General features: G+C 47.5%; 2 protein-coding genes across 2 annotated transcripts in view; both read right to left on the bottom strand.

Moving 5' to 3' along the window:
• The window catches only part of eml1 (EMAP like 1), a 29,615-nt gene extending 23,474 nt beyond the window's left edge, over nucleotides 1-6,141 (bottom strand). Inside the window, exon 1 of the mRNA XM_029825879.1 lies at nucleotides 5,882-6,141. Coding sequence (XP_029681739.1) covers nucleotides 5,882-5,909 — 28 coding nt within the window. The 5' untranslated portion in view covers nucleotides 5,910-6,141. The remainder of the gene's footprint in view (nucleotides 1-5,881) is intronic.
• Nucleotides 6,142-13,114: 6,973 nt separating this feature from the next.
• On the bottom strand, nucleotides 13,115-21,024 carry pkdccb (protein kinase domain containing, cytoplasmic b). The gene is made up of 7 exons (XM_003962679.3): nucleotides 20,175-21,024; nucleotides 19,424-19,540; nucleotides 18,134-18,405; nucleotides 17,745-17,824; nucleotides 17,427-17,534; nucleotides 14,660-14,836; nucleotides 13,115-14,036 (listed from the first exon to the last, which is right to left on the bottom strand). Exons 1-7 carry the CDS (start codon nucleotides 20,787-20,789, stop codon nucleotides 13,939-13,941), a joined length of 1,467 nt encoding a protein of 488 aa, XP_003962728.3. The 5' UTR covers nucleotides 20,790-21,024; the 3' UTR covers nucleotides 13,115-13,938.
• Between the last annotated feature and the right edge of the window lie 1,489 nt (nucleotides 21,025-22,513).

The following is a 22,513-nucleotide window of genomic DNA, read 5'->3' as shown; positions in this document are numbered from 1 at the left end:
ACCAAGGAATCCTTAAAACAAGGACAGGAGGAGCGAGAGTCTGAAAGGAAGACCCTGGGATGAAATAAAAGACAGAAATAAATGGCAGAGAGGGGGATGGGGTGGAGAAATAGAAAGAGAGGGATTCAGGAGCGTGTGGGGGTACAGAGGAGAGCAAATTAAAAAGTGGGGATATCCTTATGATTCTAATGGGGGTGGGTATATGCGAGTAAGGGGAGCCTCTACATTATTTATAGCTGGCAGGGAAAAATAACAAAGCTAAAGAAGAAAGAGTCCATGGCCTACATTCACATTTAAAGGTTCTTTCTCAACCAGACAGAGATGGCGAGAAGAGATACGACAGTGGGGAAGAAGAGGAAAGCAAACGTCCGCACACGTGGGCTCATCCCCCAGTCCGGGTTGATAGGTGGACCAGCGGGGTTGGACCGGGAGGAAGAGGATGCAGCCAAGCATCACTTTCTGCTTCAAGGAATCATTTTCTCTCCCAGTGCTTCGGGAAAACGTTGCGTTTGGTTTCACTCATGACAAAATACCAACCATCCAGAGGTCTGAAACCCTCAACCTCAGCTGGGATTACAGGGCCAAACAAAGCTGCGCTTTGTGTTGCGGTGTTACATTTGCACACTGCTGGGCTTGTTTGGTGAAATCACAAGGATTATTAATAACAAAACACAAGCTGGAGCATTGACCTTTATCCTGCGTGCAAGTACACCATGTTTTCTAATCCGGAACGTGGAAAATGCAACGAGGAATTTATATTTGCTCGAATGTGGCGTGATCATATTTCAGGCCACCACATGCACTGTAGGATATAGATATCTGCTGGAATTTCTGTTGTTTTTCCCCTCCAAAAAAACAAACAAGATAATCTTTAACTGTCCTTTGTGTTTTTGTTCGGTTGGTAGTGAGTCACAGTTTGTTTTGTCTGAAGGGATCCAGATTATCGTTAATCTCATTCTGGGGCAGATTTAGGCTGTAGATTAGGGACAGGTCTGTGTTGTTTTATGTGTGTCTCTTTATTTACACCTAAGTGGCTCTTGCCATTATGATGGAAGTCTCCTCCCACTAAGCTCTGTAGCCCCGCCCACACCCCAGTGGGTGGCAGGTGGTGGACGTCCTGCTGCTGCAGCACCCCCCATCCTCCCCCTCCTACTCCTCCATCCACTGATCCCCATTGTGAGCACACACCACCACCACCACCACCAGCGATGGCCCAAATTCTAAATTCTTTCTAAATGTCTCCATTCCTCTTGGTCTCTTGCATGTTGATGAGTGATTTCAAAACTCTCCAAAAGAAAAGAGCCAGTTCTGACAGTCAGGGTCAGCGCAGGTAGCTGTGTTACATCAGAAGCATGACAGAGGTCCAGTATCAGCAGAATTACCGGGTGCTTCTGAAGATCCTGCTGAAGTGTTCACCCAAATGTGATCAGTCAGTCTGTCAGTGGGACGGGATTATGCACAATCAGGGCCGGAGCTGAGGAACAAACAGGGTCAATCCTCTGCACGATCCAGCCGCCATCTGGGTGCCTGTCCTGGTTACCAGGCGGCTCCATGCTGGAGGAACACTGGGTCTTATAGAACTCTGACACATGAGCCTTGTTATGGTGGAGGAACTGCAGGACGTGCAGAGATCTTTGTGCTTTGTGTGTTTATGACATTGTGAAAGATGATTTCGTGAATGATTTAACATCTTTAAGGTCCTCTCCATGGTAACAGAGGTCAAAACTGATTGAATGCACAATTTTCCAGTCAAATCAAACCTCAAGGTACAGCTTTCAGCACCTTTGTATCATCATTAAGAGCGTGAGTGCATGAATCCGTCCTTATGAAGCTGTAAAACTCTAAATTACATGAAATTTTCAATTCTAATAATTAACCGTAACATTCTATCTTATAGTCAAAGCTCCATCACCGTAGTAATCTTAGAGCTTCATCTTTTCATTCCACACCTTAAACTTCAATGAGATGAGATCGATTTTAAAGGGGCGAGGGCGCGTTGAGTTATTGATGAAGGTAGAGTACAGTACAATCGGACCGAGGGTGTAAAATGGGACAGCGCCGCTTCTCCTAATAATCGTGTAGAGCCGAAGAGCAAGACAGACAGATGAGATATGAGAGGGAAGTGAATCAGCTGAGTGACTTGAAAATCCCATCATCATGTGCCATTTTAATCAAAACACATTCTTATTTAAGATGAATTCTGATTAAAATGAGGCAATATTATCTCAGAAAACCCCTTAAATAAAGAGTGGTTGTGAACTCAATGCGCCAGTGTAACTCTAATAGCTGAAAGATCATTTAACCTCCCAAGAATTGAAGGAATCCCGAAGGAACGCCCGTTAAAAAGGGTATGTCGTCATAAATTATGCGGAGGAAGTCTGACCTATTTTCAGGAGATGAAGCAGAAGCATAAAGATATCAGACAGAGACGAGAGTGCAAATATTAAACGATAATGTTCTAACTGTCCTCTCCATGGCAGAAGCTCAACAAACGTGGTTTGGGTGTGACATTTGCCAAAACTATTAGATTCACTGAATAGATGCAACCGATTATAAATGAGCTATTGCTCTGTATATGACATTTATTATATTCCCACTTTCATTAACTGGCAATGGACAACTATTAAACTACAGAAACCATCAGCTCCATCCAAATTTCCCTGGAATCCATCTTGTATTTATGCGACGGCTCGCCTGTTGGGGGCGCTATTTCAACTGATCGCAGGTTTAATATTTTTGGCATGTTTTGTGCAGACAGAACAGTGTGATTGTACATGGCAGCACCGCCCAGCACTGCTGGCAGCACCAACTCCGAGTTAAAGATGTTCTGCAAAAAACTGGGTCAACGATTGTGTTTCCAGAGCTGTTTTCCGGTCATGGTTTTTAAGAGCATTAAGCATGTAATTCCAGAAGGATATCGACAGTCTGAAGCCCCACATTTACCCACAATCATTTAAAAAAGACAGCTTGGGAAGGTATTTTACAACTGCGATGCATTAATGAAAGAACAGATATGATGAAGAGATAACATAAAATTGATTTTCAACGCCTGACCAGAAATGTAATTTAATTTATGACAGCATGACTCTTGGCAACTCTTTTGGCCACAGTGAGAAAACAGAATGAGAAAAGACACGCAAGGACCAAACAAAGCTAGTGTTTCGTGCTAATGCCATTGCTTGAGGCGAAGATGCAACGGTTCCTCTGACACTGACACCAAACTGTGCTGATAGCTGTTGATAAATCATTTTGCTTCCAAAATAAGGTTGATTCTCTGGGACTGCGCCCACATCTTTGGCATTTTAAGGCTGCACACCCTAAAATGCACACGTGAACGCTGCAGTCTCAACAACACACAGCCCGCCGCCCTCTGCGCTGTGGAAAAGAACAAGGAAAATCTCCCAAAATAATCCTTCTGTGGGTGAAGACAGACTCCTCCTTTCAGGATTTCAGCGGGCGTGTGCATGTGAAGGAGATTTTCACACGCTGAGGAAAGAAAAAAGCACATTGTTCCAGTTTTCGCACAGGAGTATTCCCACCATCATGCCCATATCAGGTATTATGGTACTGAATCTGTCTCTTTCCTTCACGTCTGACCTTTGTCTCTACAATAATGATGTAGCGGAGGTGTGTGAGACCGGACCTAAACCTTCCTGACTTCTCTAGATCTCATCTATATGCTAATGACTCATAAGTTTGACACAGAGGTGGAACAACACTGCTGTAGTCCATTAAATGTGTCTGAGGCCATGACTGGTCATTAAAAGACTGAAAATACTGCTAGATTGTACCGATCGATCACTCCACGAATGCTGGGAAAACACTCAGGATGGAGTGCTCGTCTTTAAATCCGCCCCAAACACTTCCAGGGTAGTTCGGCGGGGCTCTGTCTGCGATACAGACTCACCCACAGCTTATCCAGAGTGTGCAGAGCTGTGTTCTCTCAAGCAACGACAACATTAATCACATCTGACTTGGCTGCTGAAACATCCATGTAAACCCTTCCCCCCCTCCTTTCCTGCACAGATGAAGAACTCTGCTCGACTCTGCCTCTGCTCCACACACAGAGGGATGGATACACAGTGCAAGAGGGTAAAAGAGCTTCACATCTCCCAAAGCTAAAATCCACATACTGTTTTCCTTCTTTATTGTTTCTACTCTGCAATAATGCTTCCTCCTCTACTGCTCCTCTCAAAGTCACACAGTCCTTCAGTCACTGCACGGAGCCTAAAATACACACTGAGGAGGAGGTCTGGCCTCTGCTGCAGTTTACTCTGTGACAACCACAATCCAGCACCCTCCCCCCCCCACACACACACACACATACACACACACAGAAGTAACTAAAACATGACAGTATGACAGACAGGTTTCAATCAGCAAAGCTACTTTGGCAGAGCACAGATGGAAGGTTGACATCAGTCGGCCATGACTCTCTCTCGCTCTCTCTCTCTCTCTCTCTCTCTCTCTCTCTCTCTCTCTCTCTCTCTCTCTCTCACACACACACACACACACACACACACACACAGTACAGGGAGTGCAGGCCTCTGTCACTGGATGCTGGTGAGTTTCTGTCAGCTTCCATCAAAGCTCCCATCCTTCTCCATTACGTGACACATCAGGCGATGCTGCTTCTAATTTTTCACCAAACTCATCTCCCGCTGCTTTCCATCTCTCCTCTTCATCTTCTCAACCCCTAGATGGTCTTCTTTTGCTTCCTCTTTGTCCTCCCCCTCTCCTTTTCACGACTCTGTCTGCACCCCTCTCTCCTAACGTAATGCATTAGAAACGAGGTTGTGTCGCCACCTGTAGGTTATTTAGTGAATTGCTGCGGCTCCGTTCCAAACAACAACATCCATCTCACTTTAAGACCTAAACCACAACACAAATAACATTCCACAAGAGGAGACTCACGGACGTCATATCCCATTCTGTTTATATTCCTAAATGCCAAGAATATGACTCATAAAAATAAAAGTATCCACACTAAATCGCCACTTCAAAGATGATTAATGACAAAATAATGAAGTAAACTGACTCATCTGGGTAACATCTGAGACCATTTGGCCTGTCAAGATATTTATCAACAGGTCTATAATTGGAAAAGTGTAATGATTTAAAAATGATGCAGGCAGTAAAACCAGATTAATGCTCTTTCTGACATAAACAGAACGAATAAGTTCTGTAATGGTTTTTTGGGCTGTGAACATTTTGCCTTAGTTCCTGGTTCGGCAAGTCTGTTTCTAACGTTTATTTCTGCTGATGACGTTTCCTCTGAGTGCTGCTTCCTTCAGATAACATCCTCAGTGTTCTCTCAGCGTCCCTCCTGCACATAAACATCTGTGCGGAGAGTTTGACGACGTCATCCAAAAACTCGCAGACATTTACAACAAGCACGACACGGATCTATGGAGCAGATGCACCAGGCGCAGACAGGACATAAATATCTGCATGCAGAGGAGAAGTAGGCTTTCAACTCCTCTCTCACACACACGCCCACAGACTTGGACACACATTTCATACATCTTTCTCCAATTTGCACCTATACGTGCAGCTGCAGCCAGGTCAAATCCATCCATTTTCTGTCTTTGCAGAGCTCCTCCAAGCCTCCACAAATCTCTGATTAACACATCTGGAGTGTCGTTCCTCATTATTTCTGATGAATCTTGAGGCAAGGACTCCATATAAGGATCCGAACTGAACCAGCTCCCTCTTTTGAATACTTGCTGGATGAGCTGTCTCAGTGGAGCTCTCCCCCCACACCCCCCCCCAAAAAAACTGAGAACCCATTAATTCTCTGAGAAGAGTCAAAGCATATATGCACCCTTAAGAAAATGTACACACACGCACACACATATTTATACAAAAGCCTTTTGCTCACCCGTAGGAGGCCCCTCGCAGTCAGACATGGTCAGAGCGCGAGGAGAGGAGCAGGACGGCGTCTTGTCTTCTCAGCTGGCGATCTGTCGTCTGTTTGCTCTTCCAGACTCTCACACACTTAACTTTGTTACTCTTTATCCTCCCTTCTTTCAACAGACAGTCCAGTGGCCGGTGGGTTTGTCCATCAGTCCTCACTCACCCTCCCATTGGACACTAAATCTGTAACCTGCAGCCCTCTCTTGGATCCTGTTCCCAAGTTGTGACAGATATAGTTGTGCTTATTCTCTCCGACTGCAAAAATATAAAAAGAAGAAATTCCTTTTATTCTCGGGGCCTGTAACAGACAACATAAGATCTTTCTGACTATTTTTAGCCCATGTTGGCTGCTCCCAGAAACATCAGGTTTTATGAGGGTTATGAGGTAGTAGCTTTATCTTCCACAAGGGGGCGCTTGTGTATAATTCGACTGTTGATTGGAGTTCCCGTCAGATCCTCACTGCTGGTGTACCAGGAGCTCTAACGGGTAAAATTCCCTCAGTTTGGACATCCAAACTTGATTTCATTCATCTAATTCATGTGGATAAAAAGCAGCATTTTTTTATCCAGTTTGCTGTAATAATAGAAAATGGCTGCTGGAGGGACAGGAGGATGTTTAGAGGGTATAAAAAGAGGAACCCTGGAGGGTCGCAGTCTCTTAGTCTGAGTCCTCTCATTACACGAGGACACAATAGAAAGCACTTGTTGCCACCTTATAATGCCGTTCAGATTACCTGCGAGCACAAATGTTCCTCAGAACAAACTCTGCTGTGCGGATCACTGCCAAGCCTTCCACAACCTCAGTCGGAATCCCTTTTCAGCTTACTCAGCTGACCCTTTGTCACTTGACTTTGGAGGATTAACACGAGGGAAAGGTCCAGCATGTGACTGATCCCTGTCCGGTACATGTGCCTGCCTGATTGGAGCTTTTGAGAAGAAGAAGTTAATGAGATGTCGGCTTCTTGTGTATCTGTCCTCCCGTTTTTATCTTTGATCTCCAGCTCCTGTTTGCAGAGGAGCTTGAAGGCCCTTTTGCAAACATAACCCAAACCTTCACCCGAGAAAGACCTTTTGACCCCGCTCGCTCAGGCAAACAGAAAGTGGAGCATCTACAGCTGTGAATGTTGACTCACTGATGATCACATGTATTACTTCAGCTGAGGTAATATATTCCAGCGTGCAAAAACACAACTTAATTAGATTGTAAAGTCGTTTAATTTGACTTGGATTCGGGCTTCTTGGAGATAAACAATCCAGGGGTTCCCAGTCAACCAGCACTGGTTTTACAGAGAGGAGCAGGAACAGGCTGGATATGGTAAAAGTTATTCACACAGGACATGAGAGGACCTGTAAAAGAGGGGCTCAGAGGGCTTCAAAAGGCAAGAAGGAGTGGAATGAGAAGAACTAAATAAAGTCAAATGAAAAGAAAATGAAGCAGGATGATATAATTATCTTTTAAAACAGGGACAAGTTTTTGATAATGTAGAGTTAAGAGCGCACTAAAAGGCAGTATTGAGGGTTTTATCACAAACAAGTACATCATTTAAAGAGCAATTGTTGATGTTTTCCTGACATTAACACGCCGATTTCAGAAATTGCCCCTTTTGATTTTATTAAATAGTTTTAACTGAGCTTTCAAAACACCTTTTAACCCTTTTGCTGTGCTGTAGATGAAATACTGTTGGACCTTCTCTCTCACCTTCTCTAAGCTGGATCACGGCCTCTGTGTTGCCTTCACTGTCATCTCTCTGCGTCACTTCCAGCCTTGATCCCGTCTCCCTGGATGGTTGTTTTCCCTCCTCCTGTCACCCCGTCTCCACGTCCTTCAACTGCTGCTTTAACAGTGTTTGTCTGTGAGCTAATTATTGTCACAAGCTTTCATTTTCCCTTTGATCTAAGAATTAGTGGAACAATTGATGGCCATTTTAAGCTTGTATGAACATGATAATGGTTAAAAAAGGAACATTTTCTAGAGTTCAAAGACACATTCCTGAACATGCATGCTAATTAATTCATGTGGCTTCTCTCCCCAAAATTGTTTTTTTTTTTCTTAAAATGTCTGAACCCACAAAAAGATTAATGAGAAAAACATTTAGGTTCGATTTAAGCGCATTAAATACAATTTGCAAGTTTAATTTGCTCAATTTAATGAACAGCTATTGAAAGACAGGTATTCATTAAACAGATTACCTGCCAAACCAACCAGACGTCACATCCTGTGCTGATAAAGAGCCTGTTGACATATAGAAGAGGTAAATCCACGAGGTTGTGGTAATAACGAGGCTGATTAATATGCGCAGAAGGGCCTCTAGCTGACTTTAACAGCTTTATGTTAATGATGCTCCTGTGGCAGCAGCACTTGTGTATGCAGGTCCTAATGAACTCTTAATAGCGTTAAATGTAGCAGCCTCTGAATGATTCTGCTAACTGTTTTATAGCCGTGTGGGCAGAACCCTAATTGAGGACTTGTGGCAAAGAGCTCTCTGAAAGCCTTTAACAGCCCTGCATGAGGTGGCCAGAGGTGCACAGCTTCATCCCAGAGACAGGAGAACAACCATAGTGATCAGCAATCTTCCATCTTTAATAAAATGATTGTGTTTGACTTTGAAAGAAATATATATATTTAAAAAAATCAAGACAAAACATGACACCTACGTATATAAAAAGTTGACTGACAAGATTAATGTGTGTTAGTGTGTGTGCGTGTGTGTACATATACTCGGGACCAAAATAACCATTTTGCCCTGTCTTCACAACTTCAGAGGGCTGTTTGATGGTTGGATTTAAAGCCGAGGTTAGAAGTGGGTGTAGGTTAAGGTTAGGGTTCGGTTTGTGTTGTGATGTTTAGGGGTGGAGAAAGAGGCTGGGGAATGTATTGTGTTTATGAAAGTGCTCACAAGGGTAGGAGGACAAGCATGTGTGTGTGTGTGTGTGTGTGTGTGTCTCCACAAAACTCCCTTAAATGCTAGCATGTTGCATTAATGTGTTACAAGCACATATATTCATTCAAACTATGTTTAATTTAGTGACCACGGTGGGGGGGCTGGTGCATTTCTGGTAAAAGATTAACTGCAATGAAGGAAAACTTCCTCTGGCCGGGGGGGCAGAAGTCTCCCTGCTGGGAAACGGCCGAGGTGTGACGGAGGGGATTCCAGAGCTCGCAACAAAAGGCAGGCACTTTGATTTGAGCGGCAGCAGCTCCAGACAGCACACAGGCACACACCAACACACAAACAAACCACAGTTCCCAGTACTCAGGAGACCTGCCCTCAGGTCTCAGCTGGCTAAAAGGTGGAGGAGGGTCTGTGTGTGTGTGTGTGTGTGGGGGGGGGTCCAGCTGCTTCACAGTGGTTGCGGGGTGTGACTTGAAAGGAGAAGGGAGCAGTGGAGGAGGACGCCGGTGGAGGGTTGATGGAGGGGTGACGTTATGTATGGAGCACAGCAGCAGCTAAGATTAATAGTAAAACTGTGGAGGTTTTGGCCTGGAGGAACAGTTTCAAGCAGAGAGCGGGGGTGGTGGCGACTGGGTGGAGGTCCTAAATACTCTGGTATGATGGATGAACTGGTGAGGAAGAGAGGTGGAGGAAGGGGGCAGCTTCAAAAGAAAAATAAGCCAGACGTTTGCTGGGATGTAGACTGAGGGAATGCAGGGCAACGGAACATGTGGAGCTTAGGAGCAGAGAGGAATTGCAAAAGCTATCCAAACATGGCTTTGTTTTCAAAAGCTGGCTCTAATTCAGCGCTCCGTTTGGACCCAGAAGAAATGGCGAGCTTAAATCAAGGGACCGATTCATAGCCGCGCAAGCAAAGGACGTAACGACAAATTCCTTCGCAAATATCCCGAGCGCTCTTACACGCTTACATGTATTTCTTGACATCGTCCCATTCTTTTTTTCCCACTCCTGATCTTGTTGACCTTTCAGGAAGTGAAACTTACAACACGTTCGATTTGTTTGCCACTAGTCTGCTCGCTAAAACTGACTGCTAAACTTAGCAAGTGCTGGTTAACTTGCTGTGTGTAACACTGCTAATTTTTGAATTTCATATCTAAAATGAAAACGTGTGTGTATGTGTGTGTGTGTGTGCTCCTTCAGTAATAGCTAACTCCACTGTGTGTGTATACACACAATAGATCAAAGATAACGTGCTTGTTTACCCTCCTCAGGCGCAATACGCAGAATTAAGGTTATATAACCATTTACAATGATAAATTCCACAATTCTGCCACCTGAAAACTGTAATTACGGGACAATTGTTATGTGCACATAATGAAAGCCCACTGTGGCCACATGGAGACGTCACTGGATCTGTCACTAAGCTATTGCGTCTATCGAGATACCTCTGTGGCTTTAGCGGCAGGCATAAACCCTTTGACAAGGGTTAACTTCAGGGCTTTAAAACATGATCCAGCCACACACACACGCACACACACACACACACACACGCACACACACACACACACACGAACAGACAGGCAGAAATGTCTCCTTGCTTCTTCCTTCAGGGCCTGCTAAAGCCATTATGGCTCTAAAAGAGATCGTATCTTCTCCGGGCAGACAGGCAGACAGACAAATAGTTAGTTAGACGGTTAGATATACACGGAGCAGCCTCCCCACAAACTGGGACCACTCTGTGTTGAGACAGGCTGGCTTATAATGTCTCACCGCTGTTCAGGGGCTCTCAGGTGTGACCGACTGGTCTCCTGTGGACCGCAGCCAAGGCGGCAGACAGGCGCAGGAGTGTTGCGTTCACCAGGACCGGGTGGGTATCTGCTCTATCTCTCCCCTCACATGCTGCGAACGCCGCCTGGAGCTCCGCTCCGACGCGAGCCAGGTCTTCTTTCCTGCAGAACCATACAGGCTTTCAGGGAGTTAATGCATATTTTTAAGCTGAGCCAAGGTCAAACGTTCCTGCCAAGGATCTGCCTGAGACGTAATTTCTCCCAGCAGCTGCGGTTTCTTACGCTGGATGACTAACTCTGCGTTCGAATCAAAGTCTGGAGTCAGACCACTGAAGCATTTGCAGCAGGGTTTTTTTTAGAGAGCAGCACGATGGTTTTGGGTTTTTAGCATCTGCCCTTCTCTGCGACGGTGGAGCCGAGGCCCCAACGGCCCTTTCATGCTCCCCGGACACACACACACACACACACACACACACCAAACCCTTCCTTAACGCTGCTGATGGCTTGTTTTTATGAACGTATATTATTTCCAGATGGGGGTCGCGAGTAAAACCCGACGGAAACAAACCGGGTGAAATTGGAAACTTAACAAAACAGAAATTCGGCGGCACGGAGCGGAGAAAAGCAAACAAACCCTCTGCCCCCCCCCCCCTTGTTCCCCCAACCTTTAGCTGGAATAGAGCAACTTGTCAATTACACGGTTCCAAACGGAGGAAGAGCGCGCCACATCTGAACACGTGGACGGAGATACCACATTTCAGCTACGCACGTATGAGCACGGAACACAGCGCAGCACAGCCACAAACCCAACCACACGTATTTCCAGCTAATAACAACTGTCCGCGGGGGGGGGGGGGGGGGGTTGGGGGGCAAAAGTCTGTCTTCACTAGGGATACACAAACTGGATCTAGAGAAATGTGCACGGTTACGCTGCGGATGTAGAACTCAGCGGCCATATGAAGATGTCACGTTCTACGGTTGCACGCTGAACATTGGAAGCATGTGGAGCCCTCGAGACGGGCCAGAAAATTCGTTTTTCCGCGTCGAGGAGCGCCAACAAATGCGCATCAGACATTTGACTCTCCGAGTTGGCTCCAGGGGGAGAGCCCAACGCTGGCCCCGTGCTATCACTGGGGGACGCCTGCGCTGTGTGGCTAACGTCAAGCTACAAGTGGGAATAAAACCTGACTTGTCGGGTGTTCTGGTTTTTCCGCGTTTTTTTGGGAGGTGGCTGCCTGGTCCTGACTCGCAGGGAGAGCGGGGGGCTTAAAAGCCTAAACATTCTGGGAACGCTTATTCACACATTCTTCCTTGATTTGATTTGTCGCCTGTTAACACGTATCAAGGTTCGAATCACAAACGGAGCGAGAACCGTAGCCGTTTATTTATTTCTACTCTACTCTCTATTTTACCTGGATTGTTTCTTACTTCAGCCTCTCCTGCTTGGCTGAGGGTTCTGCAGCCCGTTTTTATTTTGTTTTAAACTACGGGATCAACATGTCGAGCCCTCCCTGAGCCTAATTAATGAGCCACACTTCTTTGTGTCGAGCAAAAGGCAGCTTGCATTACCCAGAAGTCATTTGGGGGCCTGCAGGTCTTTCCGTCAGGTCTGTTTGCTGGGGCATAGATAAACACACTCCTGGGGGAATATTTCCATTCCATTTAACCAGTCCTGCTCGTCACTCCAGCGGCGGCTCTTATCTAATCTGACTCAGACTCCCTTATCTCCATAATCAGACTGTAATCAGCCGGCTTTGTCCAGAAAACAAGGGGCCAAACATGAGGCAGGGAGGACCCTGAGGCCTCTGCTGATGAGCAGGCCTGGAAGCCTCCTCTGCAGGGGCATGCCTTTCCCAGTCCCCCCCTCACAGCTCAGTGACTCAACATTTCAGAAATGCAGCTTCGCTATAAACGAATGAATGTCGCTGCTGTTTGTTCTGCTCTTTGTCCTCCCCATGATGCTCCTGTGAAAATCCCCGATCACGCGGATCCACCGCTTCTCCAGGCTTATCTCCGGCCGCCCCAGCTCCTCCCAACAGGCACTCGAGGCGGCCCATTCGCGTGCAAACTGCAGACTAAGCTCGGAATCTCCCGATGGGCGCCTTTGTCTTACAGCGGTGCCCCCTGCTCCCACCATAAGAAAGGGCTGCTAAGTAAGCTCATTTGCATGTATTAATTAAGGCCCATAATAAGCACAGCATGGCGGAGCATTTGAATGCATTCCGTTGGTATTGTGCAAACTCTGCGGAGCTCTGAGGGTTTGTGGTCCGGCCCGCTCCGATTGATGGTGTGTGGGCAGATAAAAGGATTTAAAACACACAGCAAGAAAAAAGGTATAGACAAGATTCAACACACACACACACACACACACACACACACACACACACACACACACACACACACACACACACACACACACACACACACACACACACACACAGGTGCTAATGAGAACTCAACAGGCTGTTACTTATATTAAGGCTAATTCAATAAACATGCAAATGACCACAACAGAAAAAATGTATAAACAAGTCATTTATGCAACCAAACTGGGAAAACTGTACAAACGACAATAAACAAGGTATTTAAAAAAGAAATGCGATTAACTTTTCATTGAAAATAAAGTTTCACCCACAAGGTGCAAAGCGCAACAATGTAAAAACAATTACATCCGGTCGTATAAATATCCGTAACCAAGCACGGCGAAGCCGAGTTAGCTTCAAAAGTGTGTAAAAACAAACTGGAATGGTTTGAATCATCTTGGCTCCTCGCTGATGGGCCAGAGCTTTCATGGGTGTCGCCAGTTTCCTACCGCAGCGCAGCTAAAAAACCGGGGAACCGTGAAAATGCGGCTGCAGCCCCGGCGCATTAACATCAAACGCTATTTGTATAAGAGCTTGTTTTCTCTTCTCATCCTGGGGCTTCAAACGCTGAGCTGCAGCCGCTGTTCTCGTTACCTTCCTGGCCTCGAAATCCTCGTACCCCGACCTGGACTCGCAACAAAAGCCGACGCACACGGCAAATAAAGACAAGGTAGGAAAAGAAATAAAAGAAAGGGCACCAGGCTCTCCCCTCCTTAATTGTACCTGCAGGGAAATCCCCTTAAAAAGCAGTTGGCAGCGGCAGCGGCAGCGAGCTGGCAGGCAGATCAAACAATCGGAGGACCTATAAATACATCACATTCACTCGCCTCGCTTCAGCCGCCTCCTCTCGCCCTGCCTCGCGCTATAATCGGGGGATGGGGGGGGGTGTGCGGGGGGGATGCGGTTCCCTCCCACGGTGCAATGCGCCGCTCGTCGTCTGGTTCTGTTCTGGCTCAGCTGGGACGCGGCGCCGTCGCCTCACACCGCGGGACGTTCGGTTTTCTTCACGTACACTTCAGACGCTTCATCGGGAACCAGTTGAGCGGAGCTGCTCCTGAAGGAGGCCAGGAGGCGCCCTGAGAGGCACAAAATGGAGGAACGCAGTTAAATTAAGGCGATAGGACGTGACCTTCGGGGATAAAAGCCCCGTTCTCCGCGCGAGCCCGACTGAAACCAGCGGCAAACGTGAGAGCCTGACAAAACCTGTGCTTTAGTTCTGAATGTCAGACTACCCACCAGAGGTCAGAGGTCAAATTACTAACTGGCCAGGGTGCTCGGGTCACGCTCCATGGACCCTAGCCCCGGGCTTTGACCCAGAAATGGAAGGAAAAGCCGGTGAAAAAAAAGACAAGGTGATGGAAAATACAGAGCGAGATCTATTTTTGGAGCAACAGAGAGCCGGCGGAGGGACTTGCTGCTGGCTGGGTTGTGATGTGATGACTCGATTGTGTGGTGGGACGTTGGTTCTTGTTGGAGTTGATCTGGAACTTTTACGCGGAGCTTAAACGTGCGCATAAAGGAGAAGCGGCTGCTTCTCAGAGATGATTTATTGGATGACTATACAAGCTTGTTATGGGGCACTTTGAGGATTTTATCTCCAACAGATTTACAGCCAAGTTAAGCTGTCATACACACAATAAAATACAAATATAATACAACAAAACAGGAGTTCAGACAGAGGGGAGGGTTTTTAACTCACCCGTCCACGTCTTCTGTCCCGTCAGAGTGAAGCTGCTGCACTGGGGGTGGGAGCTGCAGATGAACGCCGCCTCTCTGGCGCTGTGAACCGACAGCACGCAGCCCTGCTGGCTGTAAGAGGGCCAGCAGCGGTAGTCCACGCTCCCGGAGGCTCCCGTGCCTGGCATCACCGTGTAATCTAACCGCAGAAGAAGAGAAACCACTTGAATAGATGACCCTACTGAAAGATGGCGAAGCACTCCCTGGTGATGGGTTCACTGCTCCCTGGGAGAAACGGATACCGCAGCAGAACAAACCAGTACGTGAGCACATTTCCTTGTGCTCCGTTGCTGCCAGTAATAGGGGTTCCATATTTTACTGACTTTCCCCCATTTTCCTCTTAAAAAAAACCTTTTTAAATTTTTTGTCTACGGTTCTTGTTTCCACTTTCCACATCTGTGTGACATCACTGGAAATTACTTAACTAAAAAAGGAATAAATATTATCATTGTTCGTGGTAATTGAAGGTGTTAAAGGCTCTATTCAAGACCCTTAAAGATATAACTGCCTTAGGTTGAGTTTATTTAACGCCATTTATGACTTGTTAAGGACCTGTGTGAGGCATTCACTGCCCTGAAATTTCAGTGAAATTTTCCCCCCATATCCCAGAAGAGCATGTTCACCACCGAAAGTCAGAAAAGGAGTTTAAGTGAACAACATCTTCACTTTTTTTTTTTTTTTCACCACTCCGGCTTCTCCTCGCCTACATTTGCGCGGCGCTCGACACGTTAACCCCTTCGGTCCGACGACTCCGGCGTCGAGCTTTAAATCATCTGCTACGCATTAGTGGCAGCCACGAGGAGAAAAATGCAAACATGCGCCTGCACAGGCACACGTGCGTGCGAACGCGTGCGCGCGAAATCAGAACAAAAGCCTTGTCTGTGCACCCGTACGGCAGGAGCACAGCTTTACCGACTGTTAACCTCTGGAAAGGGCAGAAGTCACTGCGCGCCTGCGTGCACGTGCGTGTGTGTGTGAGTGTGCACGTGCACACAGGGGGTACCGCTGGGAGGAACATGCATAAGGATCTGCCTGAGAAAAGGGAACAAGGAGAAGGACTGTTTTGAGGATCCTTCTCAGGGGAGCGAGGAAAAAAAGAGGCCTGTTTTTTCTGAACGCAGCCTGAGCTGCCCGAGAGAGACGCGTGAAGAAAAGAGCTCTGGATCCACGCAGGCACGTTTGGAGCAGTAAATACATCTTAATTTTCATCTATCAGCCACAATCTCAAAGGAGAAGGACGCATCTATAGCAGCGATCCGTCTCCATCTGTCAGCAAAGTCGAACCCAGGCTGGTTCTCACACAAACACACACACAAATATTACACTTTGTTCATCCTCCGGGTCTTATGGAAAGCATATGTTTCTGATGCGTCTTCTACTGCAGCTCTGCTTTTCCTCTCTTATTGACTTCATATGTGTTTTGATAGACGACGGCACAATCTTTGCATACTCGCCTTTCCTGTTGTTCAAAGCAGCGGCTTGATATTTATTTAAAGGTTTCTCCCATATTTCCACAGTGGGAATTCCACGATTCTGAGCCTTTCGTATTTAATATAAAGTTATCGTTGACGTGGCTTTGCCTTTATAAAACATTCGCAGACGTGACCCAAATAGAAAAAAGAGCCAGTTTGAAAAAGAAAAGTCAATAGTTATGAACTGAAATCACCCTAATGTGTGCTGGATTGTTCTGTTCTGAGCTGTGCTCAGATCAGCCTGTGCTAATTACAGCATTTTCCTTTACATTTCACGCTACTTTATGGAATAAGTAGGGTGATTGACAACTTAACACCGCTCTTAATAGAGCTGAACCAGCACATGGAGCGCAACCTGATCCCGGGGCTCCGCCACCCGGTCGCTACTGCCCAACCTCCACCATCTCAGGGGGGCAACAGGCTGAGTTTCAGTCTTAAACCTGACAGCACAAATGCTGCTAACAACAAAATCTTATGAAATTTCCCCAGGTTTTATCAAGCAGGCCGCAGCAGCCGGGTTGCCTCATAGCACCTCCTTGTTAAGCTACAGCGTTCCCTCCCCGTGTCAGCCCGAGTGCCCGTGTGGGACTCTTACTCCCAATCTGTGATTAAATTCACAAAGTGCTACTATATAAACAGTCCAGCATCTGTGGGATGGAAAATCTCACCACAGGAATGCAGCCAGCCTTTCTGTTATTAATATTTCATAGAGCGGAGAGCAGCGGGAAAGTGGGGGTGGAGGGGGGGGGGCGGTGAAAAACGAGCTGAAGAGGAGAAAAAGTGAAGTAATTTTAAAGCACATCGAACGGCAAAGGCGAAGGAGGGTTTTGTGGGTGGGCTGGATGGAAAATGACGACAGGAAATAAACTACGGCGATTTCATATAAAAAACCTCAAAAGGCTTTAAAGATCAAAGAAAGAAGCATAATTTAAATGAGTTAAAACACAATTCCTGTGCTTTCTCCCCCCTCCCTGTCTTTTGAAGCGAACGCTGGCTGTGCTGAGCCACAGACCTGCAGGATTAATCCCACTTTGTCGGTCTTGTCCTCTCATTCCAGCTGCCTAATAAACCTGTCAAAACAGCCGGAGCGGAAAAAAAACACCACCTTTCATTTTTCCCCCCCATCTTCTTCTTCTTCTCGAGATACGAAATGAAAACAGAGGCGGGGGCTGAAGAGCTGCGCGAAAAGGCCGGCTAGCCGACAAAAAAGGGGGATCAAAGAGAAAAGAGAGCGGCGTTTATCCCACGAGCTGTTACCTGTGAATACCGATGGAGGCAGGTTGTCCAGGTGCAGGCCCGACCGGTAGAGGTGGAGGATGCGTTCAAATGCTTCCACGGTCTCGTTGATGTCGGCTTTCAGCTCGCCTGGACACACAGAACAGACTCAAAACTCTGCTTTTTCCTCCCCCGCTCGCCCAAAAATCCCCCTTGTGATCGGCGCATGTGGTAAAATATCTGGGCGAGCTCATTAAAAGGAGCAGCTGGGCGGTGGCGGAGGCGTGCCATTACACGACTTCAATCGCAGTCTGATTTTCCTTTATGATCCCCAACAGTCAAGAAAGCTCCTGTCCTCACCTGTGGAGTTCATGATGTGGTCTACCAGGTGTGTGAGCCCGGGCGGGGCCTGGTGAGGCAGCAGGTAGGTGAAGAAATACCTGGAGCCGGGCAAAGACAACTCAGTCAGGCCTCGTCACATACTGTAGCTAGCGCAGAACACGGCATGTCTCGCGGCAGCGCTAAAGCAAACACGGCCTGTAAAGCTGTCAAAAGTGGAAGTCTGTCTGAACGGAGAAGACTTCCTTTTTTCGTCTCCTCCGTCAGGCCTCAATGATCCAGCTGTGTGTTTTTACCCTTAACAGCCTTTCAGGCGTCCGTCAGGCCTGTATTTAAGCAATCATTAACATAACTGCGGCTCCATCCATCCATCACCAGCCATCAGCTAGTAAAGCTGTCGGCTTTCTCACCTATAGGCGTTGTAAATGTTCCTCTTCTCTCCCAGGTCCTCACACACTCCCCGGCTGGAGCACGGAAGGCTGAAGTTCCGGTGCGGGAACTGGAGGCCGCAGTCGGCGTCTGTCTGGCAGGGCGTCTCCGCGGCGCTGGCGTCGTCCAGGTCCGTCAGCTTCAGGCTGCCGGACACGGTGACGAACTGGCGAGGCTGGAAGTCCAGCAGGGCCACGGAGCCCAGAGGAGAGCGGGACAGGAAGTGAAGGAGCCTGACCAGATCCAGGCACACCTGGGAGCCAAAAGAGGAAAAACGAAACCTTTCATTTGGGTTTCCCTGTTGTCTTAAATGGTCCCATCATGAAACAGGTTTCATTGTGCTGCAGAAAACAGTTAAATATCAGAACCTGCAGCTGTGCAGCAACACTCTTTTTTTGCCTCTAAATCTTTACACCAACCACATTTGCAAACCATTTCCTGAGACGTGTTTTTATAGTACCCTTTAAATCCCACAATAAATACGGAAAAGAGAAAATACCAGTCGGGCAAAATTAGGACGCTAGCCGCGCACCGTAGCTGGCAAGAGTGGACCCCGCCACGAGCATATCTGTGCGGTTAGGTAATGCCCCGAGTCTTCTGGGTGTCACTTAGCAGGATCGAAGCATTGCAATAACAGGGCTGGCTGAAACCGAACACCCCTGGATTAGTGCGGCCCTGCGCATATGCGACGTAGCTGAAAGGGGCCAAGCAGCTCGAGGGGGGATTACGAACAGCTATTTGGGTGATACGGCTAAACGAGACCCTGCAGTTAAAGTGATACTGGCGGCCTGTGATTTCTGTTCTTCGCTAATCCAGCACTGACGCATATATGATCGGGTTGATTTGTCCTCCTTCACTCCTCTTTATACTCCTTCTCCTTCAAAGGCACGCACACGTTAACACACTCAGATCCCTGGAGTGTGAATTCAGGCTTTGCCGACTCCCGCTGTGAGCGTACCTGGGCGAGGGGGTCGACAAAGCATGTGTGCGTACGTGTGTGTGACGGGATGACATTCCTAGCCGGCGGTGGATTAACTCCAGGACTCATCTCCGCCGCAGCAGCGGCCTGATCAAATAGACCCAGGGACAGATGTCGGCCCTTCAGGAGTTTCAAATGTCCGCCTCAATCATCCTTCATGCTTCATCTCTCCGGGCCACGAGCAGCGGGAGGCCGGTCGCACATGTTACATGTGCGAACGCCCTGCAGCGCCACTGGGTTTACAACCGCGGAAAATGCACGGCAGCGGCTGAAAACGGGAGCTGAGACTCACCCTGAATCTGTCCTCCCATGGACTCTGGAGCAGCTGGATCATCTGGAGAGGAGCGCCCTGCTCCAGGATGACGGTGAGCCTGCCCTTCTCGGCTTCTCCTGCACAGTGACCCTTCAGCTGTGGAGCGTCGAATAATAACCGCTAGTCAGGGAAGATTTTTCTTGCAATAGCAATAAGCACATGAATAAAATATCCAGTTTTTCCAGGCAGTAAAACCACATTAAAGAGAACTGTGACGTGCGCTTGATAAATTGATTTGTACTTTTAGGCGTATAACCCCCCCCCCCCCCCCCCCCCCCCCCCCCCACACACACACACACTGTCATCACATGAGAAACAAGCCCATTCTTTAATTTAAGTGATTTTGAGTTGGGCTGCAAGTTTCAAAGGGAGGCCGAATGAAGGCAAAAAGTAGCCAGGGACAGCAGGGAGGACAGAGGAGGACATTGTCTGCCCCTTCCACACTCGACCCAAAGGTCATGGAAGGGTCAATGATTTTAATTTAATTAGATGGGAAGGACCCGCAGAGCCAGTGAAGTCTTTTCATTCGGCTCGCTGCGTGTGAGACAAAAGAAAATTTGATGAGTGCTACACGGATTAGGTTGAATTTAGCACAATCCAGCTGCAGCTCGGGTGTTCTTGGAAGGGGGTTCGCCAATTCCACATTACAATTCTGGCTTGTGATTATAAATCAAATGAAACTAAATTCTCGTGAATCGGTAAAAGTTTCCAAATGCACGAGCCTTTTCACCTTGATGACGTTCGGATGCTGCAACCTCTGCAACAGGACGAGTTCTTTCTTCAGCTTGTAGGAAACGAGCTCCCGGCAGCCGTGAGGGTCTTTAAAATCCTCCACACACTTGCTCATATCGATCCCCTTCTCGTTGACCAGTTTTAACGCCACGGGCTGACCTCCGGCCAGATTTACTTTGACAACCAGCTTGGTGTAGCCGGAGCCGAGGACCTCCACCGCCTGCATGTCCACCAGAGAGTCGCAGCCCATCTCATCCAGACGCGCTGCCCTCGAACCGTGCGCGATCTCGTTCCACACACTGGAATCCGAAATTGGGTCCGGTGGTTGACCATGCTGGGCTGAAAGGCGGCTCTCTCCGGGCAGTCCGCCGGCATCATCATCACCATCTCCACCGTGGAGCAAAAGCAGCGGCACTATTTCTCTGCGCCTCTCGTTCAGTTGGTAAATCAACGCCCCGCGGAGCGACGCGGATTCTTCGTGGCCAGCGCGGGTCGCGTTGGTTAAATGTGATATTCTGCCTCCAAACTGCTGCACGCTGCTGATCAGGAGTGACACCAGGATTGAGAGGACCACGAAAGCCAGGAGGGCAGCCGCGCGTAATGAGTGGCCCATAGCGGGCAGTTCCCTCCGGTGGCGCGGCTGCTGCAGCTGAGCAGGAGGGGGGGTAGACGCACAGCCGCAGGCACGGACGACCTACTCCAAGTGAAAGGACTGACTTTTTCCAAGGGATCAGCTCCTTATTTCCACCTCCCCGGGAACTCCCTCTGGAGGTGTGTCCTGGCCGCTCGTAACTTTACACCCGCCCGAGCAACTTTGCAGGAGAGCTCGACCTCGTGTTGTCACTCAATCCGCGTGTCAAAGACCCTCCGCGGCTGATTTTATGGCGAAATAGAAACCACGCAGTGGCTGATTAAAGCAGAAATCATCGCCGACATCGGGGAAATGAAAAACATCTATCTTTTTATACCAGGGAATATTCCAGCAGCTGGCTAACCGCTTGATTTAAAACTACCTCAGAAAATAAAACTTAAATCCGATCAATCGGAGTTAAATATGTTTGTCACTACCTCCTACGTCCAGCAGAGGGCATCAAAGAACATTATTCCCCATAAACAAGCATGGTAAATGAATTTGTTCTTGTTAGAATGTTTTAATAGTAACCTACTGAAACCCATTTTAAAATACATAGATATTCTAATTTCAGCCATTGTGTCAGTTCTGTGCTATCATCAGCATTGATGGCTGTAATCAGGCTGTAGCCAAGTGTTCCTCCTCATCAAACAGATCCTCCAGGAAATTGCCGTGGCTGTCACTTTCATCCTGAAAGCCAACCTTCTTCCTTCTCCTCAGCCTCTCATTACATGTGTGCCTGCTGTCTACACTCTGTCCTTTAGCAGTGTGCATAGCTGTGTGTGTGTGCGCGCGCGTGTGTGTTCACAGTGAAGTCAACAGTGCATCGGCTGTATCAGCTGAAGGAGGCTGTCCTGATAGCTCCATGCCAACCAGGTCTCTGCTGAGACTGTGGAAACACACACACACACACACACACACACACACACACACACACACACAGATCATCATTGTTGTTTCTCATAATTACAAAGAGCCAGATCAGGACTTTTGTCCAAAAAAGATGTCCTGTGTGCCGTCTTTCCTTAGCTTCTGTCTATATTCCGTTAGTATCTGGTGAAACAAAGCTCAGCGTCATGATTAGTAATATCTTAAAGCAGGGATGGGCCAACAGCTGCCTCATCAGTAGCGAGACCGTCTGCTGTGTCAGGGTCTTTATGTCAACTTTGGCTGACTTTCACTGCTCTGCGCCTGAAGACATTTTGTCTTTTCTTCTATCCTTCTTTTTCTCAGCTATTTGTGTGGAAACTGTGCAGAACCACATGTTCAGAGCTCCACAGATCACAGGGATTTCTGCGTTTGGCAACACAAATGTTAACTGATGCTCTCGCAACACTCAACAAAAACAAAGCGATTCATCCCCACTGTAGTCTATTTTGGATAAAACATAAATGTTTATGCCTATTTGGGCTAATATATTCTTTGTTCGCTCTCCAGCTCTTTGTTCATTGGATCCCAAAGTAAGAACAACTAAGAGAAATAAGGTTTTGGGGGTTTTCAGCACTTGGTACCTGGAAATAAATATGCTGTCAGTGATTTAGCCAGTGACTGTTGTCTTGGTCTGATCTCTCTTGCGAAATAGGTTCAGCTGTTGTTGCTTTCATTGAAGCACTATCATGTGTACCACATATATTAAAGGCAGCTGTAGCTCCTGTCCCAACCAATTAACGAGGCACCGACTCATATAAAACCGTCTGCTGTGAACT

Source organism: Takifugu rubripes, chromosome 2, assembly GCF_901000725.2.
Source record: "Takifugu rubripes chromosome 2, fTakRub1.2, whole genome shotgun sequence".
In the NCBI taxonomy this organism is placed as follows: Eukaryota; Metazoa; Chordata; class Actinopteri; order Tetraodontiformes; family Tetraodontidae; genus Takifugu; species Takifugu rubripes.
The sequence above is the reverse complement of the archived record's forward strand: the minus strand, read 5'-3'. Positions and strand labels throughout refer to the sequence as shown.